The 12,020-nt window shown below is 45.2% G+C and overlaps 1 protein-coding gene across 1 annotated transcript in view; it reads left to right on the top strand.

The window, feature by feature from the left end:
- nkain2 (sodium/potassium transporting ATPase interacting 2) overlaps positions 1-12,020 on the top strand; it is a 468,973-nt gene that overhangs the window by 295,651 nt on the left and 161,302 nt on the right. The window contains exon 3 of the mRNA XM_078542174.1: positions 4,774-4,974. Within this exon, the coding sequence (XP_078398300.1) occupies positions 4,774-4,974 (201 nt within the window). The remainder of the gene's footprint in view (positions 1-4,773; positions 4,975-12,020) is intronic.

Genomic DNA, 12,020 nt, shown 5'->3' with positions numbered 1-12,020 from the left:
GTATTTATTACTCAAAAGAGCAGTATTACTTAAAAGCACTCTGTAGCATCTTGCTGCATTGGTATTCAGTTTAGTCTGCATACACTTCAATTATAGATAATTAGGTGATAGTCTACTGGCATTGCACCTTTATACAGATCAAAAAAATCAGCCAGCCTGAGGTAGTGGGTTTCATTGGCAGGTGTATCTAACATTACTGAGAAGGGAACAGGGCCTTTGATTGGCTGTAGTATTTTTTGATAAGACAGCTAGTGGCCAGGGGTCTCCTATTGGAGGTTTATATTGGGATTTTGTGTGTCAGTCTGCAGTCAGATTTTCAATCCTACAAACAGTAGCCTAGAGGTTTGTGTTCTTTAAATTTTGAGTGACCTGGCAAGCGGCTGTGCTTGTTCTCAGATTGTAGCATTTCACAGTGGAAGAAGTGAGCTTATGTGGTAAAGTCGTGCCATATTTGGACTTGCCTGGCATTAACCCTTTCAACTGGCTGAAAGTTAGGTCACTTGCTTTACCTCCCCCCGCTTCATGGCTCAAGTCACATAACCAGTAACGGAAACCACATGTTCATTCTATGTACTCAATGCAATTTCTTGATGTTACATGAATTAGAACTGCAAAGAGGGAGGTGATAGTGTAGTGGTATTATCGCTGAGTTAGTAACCCAGGGTAATGCTCTGGGGATCAGGGGTCAAATCATACTATGGCAGAATTAGAAGTATAATAATGACTGCAAAGCAATTGTCAGTGTCAGATCTTCTGGATACTTGTTGTGGGGTGGTAGAGTTGATCAACAGACACTTCTTGGGTGGAAAACATTGTGTTTATTTTCAAAGGTACTCAGCAGCAATTACACGTGTGCTTTCACTTCAAACCCTATTTCTACACTACAAACTACAGAATAGCCCATGCTACTCTCCTATTGGTTACTCAAGGTCACGTGATCTTCCATAACAGCATTCTTCTTAAAGGTATATTACACATTAGATAAAACCATAATTACCACATCCCTCCCCCTTTACTCGGAAATATATTTTATATTTACAAGTACAATTTTCTCAAGATAGCAAATTATTTACACTGGTAAGTAATTTACATATTCAGCCTTTCTGGGGGTTTCCTTAGGCATGTAGAACGTCTCAGCTCTACAACTTCAGATACTTTGTCAGGGACCTCCTTTTCTGGAGTTGTCTGAACATCAGGCGCTTCGGTGTTGAAACAGCATGTCTAAATGCTGCAAGACCTGGACAATATCTAGGTTTGGGCTGACAAGTGGCAAGTAACATTCACGCCACACAAGTGCCAGGCAATGACCAACTCCAACAAGAGAGAATTTAACCATCACCCCTTGACGTTCAATGGCATTACCATCACTGAATCCCCCACTATCAACATCCTGAGGGTTACCATTGACCAGAAACTGAACTGGACTAGCCATATAAATACTGTGGCAACAAGAGGAGGTCAAAGGCCAGGTACCCTGCGATGAGTAACTCACCTCCTGACTCCCCAAAGCCTGTCCACCATCTACAAGATACAAGTCAGGAGTGTGATGGAATACTCTCCACTCACCTGGATGAGTGCAGCTCTCACAATACAGAAGAAGCTTGATACCTTCCAGAACAAAGCAGCCTGCTTGATTGACACTACATCCTCAAACATTCACTCACTCCACCACCGACACACAATAGCAGCAGTGTGTACCATCTACAAGATGCACTGCAGGAATTCACCAAGGCTCCTTGGACAGCACCTTCCAAACCCATGACCACTACCATCTAGAAGGACAAGGGCAGCAGATAGATGGGAACATCACCACCTGGAAGTTCCCCTCCAAGTCACTCACCATCCTGACTTGGAAATATATCGCCGCTCCTTCACTGTCGTTGGGTCAAAATCCTGGAACTTTTTTCATAACAGCACTGTGGGTGTACCTACACCACATGGACTGCAGCAGTTCAAGAAGGCAGCTCACCATCATCTTCTCAAGGGCAACTAGGGATGGGCAATAAATGCTGGGCCAGCCAGTGAAGCCCACATCCCATGAATGGATAAAAAGTAAATGACATTCCCATAAATCATGTTGTCTCTTTATTACAAGATAAGGCTAGTTGGCCTTCTCAAGTTGTTTTCACACACATGGGGACTGGTCATGCAAGTCCTGAAAGCCATTAGTACTAGGGTTAAGCGGTGTCTCTCAGGGTGAAATAGGAAAGAGAAGCAAAGAAATTGTCTTAATTGCTTCATTGATGATGCTTAAATGATCAATATGCTAGAAAACGATTCTAATTAAAATTAATTATTAGGGATAGAATTAATAGTCACATGGAACAATGTCATTTGTTTAGGAAGAGCCAGCATGGATTTCTTGAAGAGAAAATCATGTTTAACTAACTTGCTGGAGCATTTTGAAGAGGTAACAGAGAGGGTTGATGAGGGGAATGTTGTTGATGTGGTGTACATGGGCTTCCAAAAAGTATTCGATACAATGCTGCACAACAAACTTGTGAGAAAAGTTATAGCTCATGGAATAAAAGGGACAGTAGCAAGGTGGATACAAAATTGGCTGATTTATTGGAAACAGCGAGTAATGGATTGGAGGAGGGTTTGTAGTAGAGCTTCCCAAGGGGCTGGTATTGAGACCCTTGCCTTTCCTGAGATATATAAATGATCTAGATCTTGGTGTGCAGGCACAATTTCAAAGTTTGTGGATGATACAAAACTTGGAAGCATTGTAAACTGTGAGGAGAAAAGTGTAAAACTTCAAAAGGACATAGAGAAGTTGGTGGAGTGGGCAGACAGGTGGCAGATGAAGTTCAATGCAGAGAAGTGTGAGGTAATTAATTTTGGTATGAAGAACATGGAGAAGCAATATAAAATAAGGGGTACAACTCTAAAGAGTGTGCAGGAGCAGAGGGACCTGGGCACATGTGTGCATAAGCCATGAAAGGTGGCAGGATGGGTGGAGAGGGCAGTTGATAAAGCATAAAAATTCCTAGGCTTTATTATTAGGGGTATAGAGTATAAGAGCAAGGATGTTGTGCGGAACTTGTATAGGACGCTGGTTAGACCTCAGCTGGAGTATTGTGTACAGTTCTGGGTGCCACACTTCAGGAAGGATGTGAATGCATTGGAAAGGGTGCAGAAGAGATTTTAAAAGTGGTTCCTGAGATGAGAAACTCCAGTCTGGAATGCACTGCCTGGAAGCGTGGTGGGAATCGAGGCATTCAAGAGGGCATTAGGTGATTATTTAAATTGAAACAATGTACATGGTTATGGGGAAAAGTCAGGAGAATGGCATTGAGTCATAACACACAAATGGAGAGCCGGTGTAGACACCATGGGCCGAATGGCCTCCTTCTGCACTGTAACGATTCTGCGATTCCATGAAAAGGTATATGTGTTGGTATTCATCTTTATCACTATAGGGAGAGATTCATGCTGAGATCTTTCGGGAGCCCTTGAGTGTGACTTTAATACAAAAGGATGCTGTGAGCACTTCAGACAACAGGCAACTAAGCTCTTATCAGTAAGTCAGTTGTCTCAGTACTGACAGCCTTGAGTTCTTTATAAGCTGTCTCACAGCTGCAATTGCTAGCAGCCTGTGCTTAACTGTTTAATTACCTTTCTCTCAGCAGGCAAGAACTTAGGCTCATCTATTTAAGTGTGATTAGTATGAGATCCCAAAATATTACTCCTAATTAATATAAAATGCTAAAATCAGTATAGTATCAAAATCTTACAGCTTAGCAGCTTCCTTAATAGTTCATATCAAGGAGGATAGAGAAATGTGAGTTCCTGTTTCATATAATTTATTGTTTATTCACTTGTGCCTGAATCTCAGACTGATAAATATATTTGTAGCAGAAATTCTTGCACCTAATTCCTGGTGCAGCAAAGTAATCGAAGCATCATAAGCCTTGGTATTAAACTACTCTTTTGTAAACAAACAAGGCAGAAATTTCACCCAGGAGGACTGAATTCTGATGGAGATGTGGTGGGAGAGTCAGAATTTAGGGTGGGGTCTAGAACCAAGAAATTTGGGACCTAGGGATTCCTTGTCCTTCTTCAGTTACATTAACAATTTGGGACTATTTCTGATGGGGCTCCTGGACCACCTTTGGAATAGTACCTGACATAACCCAATAGGTGTAGTTGGTCTTACACCTGCTGAGAACAGGTGCAGGTTCTGGGCTTAGTGAAGACCCCAATATTAGATTTACTATCATAGGATAACAGAATATACTGCACAGAAAAACCTGTTTGGGAGTCAAGCCCTTGAACCCAACCAGGATCATTATATCAGTCCTGCAGCCACCAATGATGGGGATGATAGACCTCATATGAACAAGTGTACCTCTGTCAACTATATGCCAGGTCCTACAACAAAGCATCTCCTGAAACAAGGTCCTGAACAAGGTTCCATCATCCCTCCCCCTTAAATCTGCCATTCAGCTCCTCAAGCTTGTTCTGCCATTCAATTATACCATGACTGCTCTGAATCTCAACCCATTTACTCACCACTAAATATGCCTTCATAAGTTTATATTAAAAAAATGTAGCTATTCTAATCTGTATAGCTCCCAGTATTTTGCCATTTTCTTGCTGAAACATTGTGAAATTTGTCCCCTTAAAACTAATTTTCCAAAGGATTTATGCAGTAGGGTTTTGTCTTACGGTCAACTGAGAATTTACGAATAGCCAATGTGAACTACAATGTATCACACGATGCATTACATTTCGGCGGCTTTTTAAACCTATCATCTTTTTCTGCCACAGGATACTGACCTGATTATGACCTTTAACATTTCTATGCATCGCTCTTGGTGGATGGAGAATGGACCGGGATGTGCGGTGGCAACTATAACTGATACTCCAGAATGGGTACCAGAGGATCACCGCTACATTTATATCAGAGGGTGCCTGCTAGAATATCAGTATATAGAAGTGGCACATAGTTCACTACAAGTAATCCTTGCAGTAAGTACCTATTGCCTTTCAGTAGTTCACTTAATGTAATTTATATAATGGCAGTGAATCACGATAGGTGCTCTCCCACTCACCCACTGTAAATTTGGCAGAAGAGTCATAGAAACCCTAAAAGAAATGTTGTATGCTCCATTTGCCACATTTTAAGGAGGGTTCTGCAGATTTTTCACAAAGTTACTGGACAAGTCAAAGAACCCAGATGAAAACTTGTCCGCGGTGGGCTTAATGTTACGGGGGTGAGCAGACGGCTCACCCCCACAACCCACCGGGAGCAAAGTCAGCACCAATCACGCCAGTCCACCCCGCAGCACTGCAGGTGGGCTAAACAGCGGCTGTTTGGGACTTCCGTCCCTCACTGGGGAGGAAGTCATGCCCTCAGGAGCTGCCAGCCAATCGAATTGGCCGGCAGCTCCGTCAGTCCCGGCAGTGCCAAGAGCACATTAGTGGGCACTGCCAGGACTGCAACTAGGAAGCATAAGAACATAAGAAAATAAGAAATAGGAGCAGTAGACCGTTAAGCCCCAGCCTGCTCCGCCATTCAATAAGATCATGGCTGATCTTCTTGTGTTTTGATTTCCACATTCCCATCTAACCCCGATAACCTTTAGTTCCCTTGCCTAACAAGAATCTATCTACCTCTGCCTTAAAAATATTTAATGACCCCACCTCCACCACCTTCTGAGGCAGAGAGTTCCAAAGTCGCACACACTCTGAGAGGAAAAATTTCTCCTCATCTCTGTCCTAGAAGGGTGACCCCTAATTTTAAAACAGTGCCCGCTAGTTCTGGACTCATCCACAACAAGAAACATCCTTTCGATGTCCACCTTGTCAAGACTATTCAGGATCTTGTATACTTCCGTCAAATCACCCCTCACTCTTCTATACTCCAGTGGAATAATCCCAATCTGTCCAATCTTTCCTCATAAGACAACCCACTCATTTCAGGTATCAATCTAGTAAACCTCCTTTGAACCGCCTCCAATGCATTTACATCCTTCCTTAAATAAGGAGACCAAAATTGCACACAGTATTCGAGGTGCGCTCTCACCAATACCCTGTATAACTGAATCATATCATTCTTACTTTTATGTTCAATCCCTCTCATAATAAAGGATAGCATTCCATTAGCCTTCTTAATTACTTGCTGTACTTGCATACTAACTTTTTGTGACGCATGTACTAGAACACCTAGACCCCTCTGCACCTTAGAATTATGGAACCGTTCTCCATTTAAGTAATACTTTGTTTTTTTGTTCTTCCTGCCAAAGTGAACAACTTCACATTTTCCCACATTAAACTCCATTTGCCAGATCTTTGCCCATTCACTCAACCTATCTATATCCATCTGCAGCTTCCTCATGTCCTCTTCACAACATACTTTCCTACTTATCTTTGTGTCATCTGCAAATTTAGCTACCATGTCTTCACTTCCCTCATCTAAGTTATTGATGTAAATCGTAAAAGGTTGAGGCCCCAATTAGAGGAAGCAGAAGAAGGCCCAATGCATCTGCAGAAACAGGTAAGTCTGGGGTCTTGAGCAAAGAGGGTTTGGACAGGTTAAGGAGGTGCAGGGGATGGGGGTGGTACGTTTAAGACAGAAGGTGGGTAGGAAGAAAGAGGGGAGTCTTTTAAGGGGGGCTGACCTCCAATCTGCAAAGGGTAGCCCCTGAATATAGAACCCCTGAGCCTTCCTTCCCACACTTTGAAGAATTTATTTTAAAAATCAGGCTGCCCACTCCCGCCTGACTGCCCATGCCAACTGTTTTATGGCATGAGCAGTGTATTATTGGGGCTAATTAGCTTGGTAACAAGCCTAACTGACCCTGGATTGCCCACTTAAATATAACAGGTGGGCTACTGATTTTGGCACCTGTCCACCCACCTACCACGGGCCCCCCGGTATTATGGGGGTAAGCTTGGGGGTGGATGGGAAGGTGGTGGGATGCGCACCCATTCGATTTTATCTGCCCCCCCCCCCCCTGCCAAGCATGCCTGGCAGGGGCACATAAAATGCAGCCCTGTCTCTTAGACTGTGGAACGTAAGAAATCGAGAGTTCCTGCAACCTCAGCCCTCAACGTAAGACAAAGTTTTGGCGGCAGTACCCCTTGTCAGAGTAGACATAACGGCTACCTCCCGACTGAAATGGGGTCCACCTGGTCCCAGGCTGGCATCAATGTCTGGAGCGTTGAAGAGGAGGCAAGTAAGTATTTTAATAGAGTGGGCCCCTGCCCAGGAGACTGCATGCATAGATGCAAGAAGTTTCCTGTGGTGAACGCTGACATCTCTATACCCCTGGCCTGGGCACTTATGTCATTGTTTGTGATCCTTTGTATATAGCAGGCTCACCAGGTGTAGGGGACTCACCTGGTGATCCACTGGAGGCATGTGAATTAGGTGACCTTCCCTTGACCCCATGTTTTCTGGCTGGATAAACAGCAGTGTGCGTGATCCCAGCATATTTGGCCTGAGGGTTGCCTGGGCCAAACTTTTTCTTATATTGTGTTTAGGAATGGCAGAGAACAGCCTCTGTACATATGGGAGCAGTATTCAAGTACTGGAAGAACAGGGTCGTTACAGAGAGTTAAAAATTGTTGAGGACAAATTAAATCCTTGACACAGAAAAGCTTCTTGAAGGTGTGGGAGTTTCATTTGAGTTGTGAGGGGATAGTGAAACCAAGAACACTTCATAGATGAAAGACAGAGGCATCAAATGTTAGAACTAGTCATCTTGGTTAGAATTATGAAGATACTGTTGCCCAACTGCAAAGATGCCCATTTATTTTGGCTGATTTTCCAGTTTAAGGGTATTTCAATAAATTAAGCTCCCTGCTGTAGATGGGACGTAGTGATTGCCGGTGGCCTGCTTAAGTGCAGTGTGGCTACTAGCCCCTAAAGATGAGTAAAACATTTTGTAGCTTGTTTATTTTTTTTTAAAAACTCCTTGGTCACTGCAATCTGATGACCCTGTGTTTGATTTTATCGGCTTTCTAGTGCTTTCATTTTACGTACCTCCCCTACGGTTCATGCCATCAGATATCCCTTTAAGCAGAGTGCAAACGATGGAAATTTTGCCAAATGATGTTTTTCCATCAATCACATAGTATTTTGGCTCTCTTGCCAACATTTGTGTGGATATATTTTAATGTAACATCCTTCCAACGCCCCAGCTGCAGTCCATTACTTCCACTGAGAAATCCTAGATGTAAAAAGAGCAAGTACATAGCTGGTGGAGGGCCTTAGGGAAGGTTCTGCTGTAGTCTTATGCCAGTTCCCTCATATAATTCCAGGGAAAAATTCAACAATGAAGCTTAAAGGTTCCAGCCACCTTAAGAAGCCAGGGAGAAATTAGGTGTGTGAGGTAAGTGGGCAGGATGGTTGGAGAGGTTGGACGGTGGTGGTTGGGGGGTGGAAATACTCGGGGGGTCGGGAGGATAGTCAGGAGATGGGGTAGTCAGTTGTCGGGAGGGTAGTCGGTGGGGGGTGTGGGGGTAGTTGGGAGGTTGGGGGGGTAGTTGAGGGGTCGGGCAGGTAGTCGGGGGGCAGGGGGCAGTCAGGTGTTGAGAAGGTAATCAGGGGTGGGGGCAGTTGGTGTGGGGAGGGTAGTCAGGGGTTCAGGAGGGTCATCAAGGGGGCTGGGTGTTTGTCTGGGGGGCCAGGAGGCTAATTGGGGGGGTGGGTAGTGAGGGGTGGTGAGGGTAGTCAGGGGGTAGTCAGAGGATGGGGGTTAGTCAGGGGGTTGTGGGGTAGTCAGGGGCAGTGGGGAGCGTAGTCGGGTGCTCCAGTTGGGGGGTTGTGGTTGGTGAGGCCATCAGTATCATTACCCAGGAGCTAGTAGTGGTTTTAATCTTTCCAACTTTTCCTGGGTAACTATTCTGCCAAGAGAGTCGGAACCATCCAAAATCTCCAATTTAAAACAGTATCGGGGTGGTCCCAGCGCAGGGCAGTTGCCCATCGGAAGTCTGAACTTACTAGGCCATTGTCCTTGCGTGGAGAGGATGGGGGAGGGTTCCCCAGCGCATCTTCTGGGGTACCTCCAGGGTACGACCCTTCCTGGGGAAAGGAAATTCTGGGCCAAGATTCCCATTGCACCATTGAAGGAGATTTGGAGTAGATCAGGTTATGTTGACATCATGATTCAATCACTTTGCTTCAAATGGTCTAATGATATGTAATGTGAAAGGAGGCAATGTAAATAGCATGGAATCAGAAGCAAAACCGTGGGTAGAGTTGGAAAGAATGAAGATCCTTGCTCTGTAGAAGGAACAGAGTGAAAAAAGAGGGCTGAGCCATGTAGAACATAGAACCATAGAATGGTTACAGCACAGAAGGAGGCCATTGAGCACAGCAAGCCTATGCTGCCTCTCTGCAAGAGCAATATAGATCATCCACTCCCTGTTCCTTTCCACGTAGCCCTATTTTTTTCCCTCGGGTGCCTATCCAATTTAATTTTGAAAACCATGATTGAATCTGCCTTCATCACCCTTTCAGACAGTGTTTTACAGGTCTTATCCACTCACTGAAACATGCTCCATGACCAGAAATTGAACCCCAGTCACAGCAGTGAGTGCACCAGATCCTAAACACTTGACCATCAGTGAACTCAAAAGGGCAACATACCAAGGCTTGTCTGGGACTTTAATTTAGGGCATTTCACACCTTCAATCAGTGAAACTCCCTAAAGAAGAATCATTTCCATAGACCAGGTTTGTCCAACCCACAGTGTGACCCGCGAAGCCTCTCTATGTGGCCCCCGGATCAATTGGTGAAAATGCCGGTAAGATGGGTCAGTGATTTTGAATATTTCTGCAGGGGACCGCTCCTCCAATCACACCCTGTTTCTCTCCCATGTTTGCTATTGATAGGCTCAGTAGGAGCAGCAAACGCCGGAACTGCGAGCATGTGAAGATAGAGACGGGGTCCCCACTCACCACGCTTTTCCGTGGTTCTGGCCACTTTCCTGCAGCTCCCAGTGCTCTGGCCCAGCTCTGGCCACTTGTTCCCGGCTCCGGCTCCTTTCCCCAGCTCCGGCCACATCCCTCCCAGCTCCAGCCACGTCCCTCCCAGCGCTGGCCAGAGCTGGAGGTATCCAGGAACCTGACCCAGTGACAGTGAATAAATGGCGATATAGCCCCAAGTCAGGATGGTGTGTGGCTTGGAGGGGAACTTGCAGGTGATGGTGTTCCCATGCATCTGCTGCCCTTGCCCTTCTAGGTGGTGGAGGTCGCAGGTTTATCAGCCCTAACTTCTGTGCACTTATGGCTGGTGATTCATTACATTAAGACCCTTCCTTTGCCTGTACTCTAAATTATGCAGCTGTCAGTGTTTGAGCTGTTGTTTACTAGACTCATATTGAGTGATAGTGCATCTTGAGGAAAGCTGACCTCCTCTTGCTAAAATGAAAGTGAGTAATAAGGGTTATTTTTGACGTGAAGCTTTCCAAATAAAAATATTGTCCCCACAGGCTCAGTAATTTGCATGTTGTTATAAAGTACTTGGAATACATTATAGCATATGCCCCAATGCCTATTGGATAATCCTTGAAAATGGATGCAGGAATCACATTGCATGCACAATTAAATCATTGTCATTGATTCAATTGCAGGCAGGATGCCAACTTTGCACTTTTGTACTTCACAACCCCATACCTAACATTCATAAGCTTTACCTCACCCTTACACACTTAGCACATTTGCAAGCCTCAAATACACATCTCACAGCTTGCGCATGCTGCCAGCTAGTCAACTATGACAGTCACATTACCCACACAGTTTGCACAATACTCAGTGCACTTCCCTCTCTCTTACACACAGCTGGAAGCAGCAGGAACAAGTTGGAGAGAGAGAGAGACATGACTGCATGTTGCAACCTCATGGAAGCGATGGTGCTTGTCGTTATCGGAAGGACCATTTCTGAGACCATGGCCAGTGGTGGAGGTGAAGCCTTTGCATACCAAATCCTTCTTTTCTCATCCTATTTCTCCTTCATCCCACAATCTCTTCTGGTGTTGAAGTTGCTGATATTGTAAGCATACATTTCTTGCCTTTTCCTTTCCCCTTACCTGAACCCTACCCTTGTACCTTTTTTCCTTTCAGATATCCAAGACCTGCAAACTACCCAGGCAGTGGGGAAAGACCAAGAAGCCAGTGAAGATGAAGACACATCCTCACTCGATTTCACAGTCACAGCAACCAGCTCAGATATTGGCACTGCATATAATTTAAAGGAAAGCATAGAGCTGGGATCTACACATGATGAGAGACCAAAACAAGTGTGTTGCAGCTAGTGCAAGGAGAAATGGTAGCGCAGGTGCCATTGGGGAGAAAACTCAGATGATGACTTCAATGGCACAGGCTACAGTAGAAGGTTAATACAAAAACAAACTACTGCAGATGCTGAAAATCTGAAATAAAAACTCAAAACACTGGGAGTGCTCAGGAGGTCTGACAGCATCTGGGGAGAAAGAAACAGAGTTAATGGCCTGGATTTAATGTGTGCAACAGGTTCTCGCCCACCATTTGGAGAACTGGTAGGAGCTCCACATCACTTTTCTCGAGGTAGACCTGATGTTATTCTGAGGTAATCAGGCACTTATCTGGATAGCGTCAGGCATCCGGTTAAATTAAGCCCCTAATTGGGCTGACAGCCCATCCCGAAAGCTGCTCGCTAATCAGACACCGCGAGCTCTCCAATACCAGCATTGCCATCAGGAATGGTGGCCACTGCTGGTACTACAGTGGGGCCTACCATAAGGATCGCCAGTGGATCCCAAATAGAAGTGAGTGTGGGCGGGATGGAAGCCCTGGGAAGGCAGTCGCCAGCAAGGGAGGGGAATGGTGGGGTTGGAAGCCAGCGCAGAGGGTTGAATCTTTGGAGCCTGGCTTCCTAATGCTGGGTCCCTTGATCAGTCACGCAGTGCCCGTGAATGAAGGTCCCTCCACCGCAGGTAAGCTGCTGGCAATCCCAACAGGGTTCACTGTGTGGCCTCCTTGGATGGTGAGTCCCCCACCCGCCACTGGTTGAATACCAGCGGTGGTGG

Source organism: Cetorhinus maximus, chromosome 5 (assembly GCF_964194155.1).
Source record: "Cetorhinus maximus chromosome 5, sCetMax3.hap1.1, whole genome shotgun sequence".
NCBI classification, from domain to species: Eukaryota; Metazoa; Chordata; class Chondrichthyes; order Lamniformes; family Cetorhinidae; genus Cetorhinus; species Cetorhinus maximus.
The sequence above is the reverse complement of the archived record's forward strand: the minus strand, read 5'-3'. Positions and strand labels throughout refer to the sequence as shown.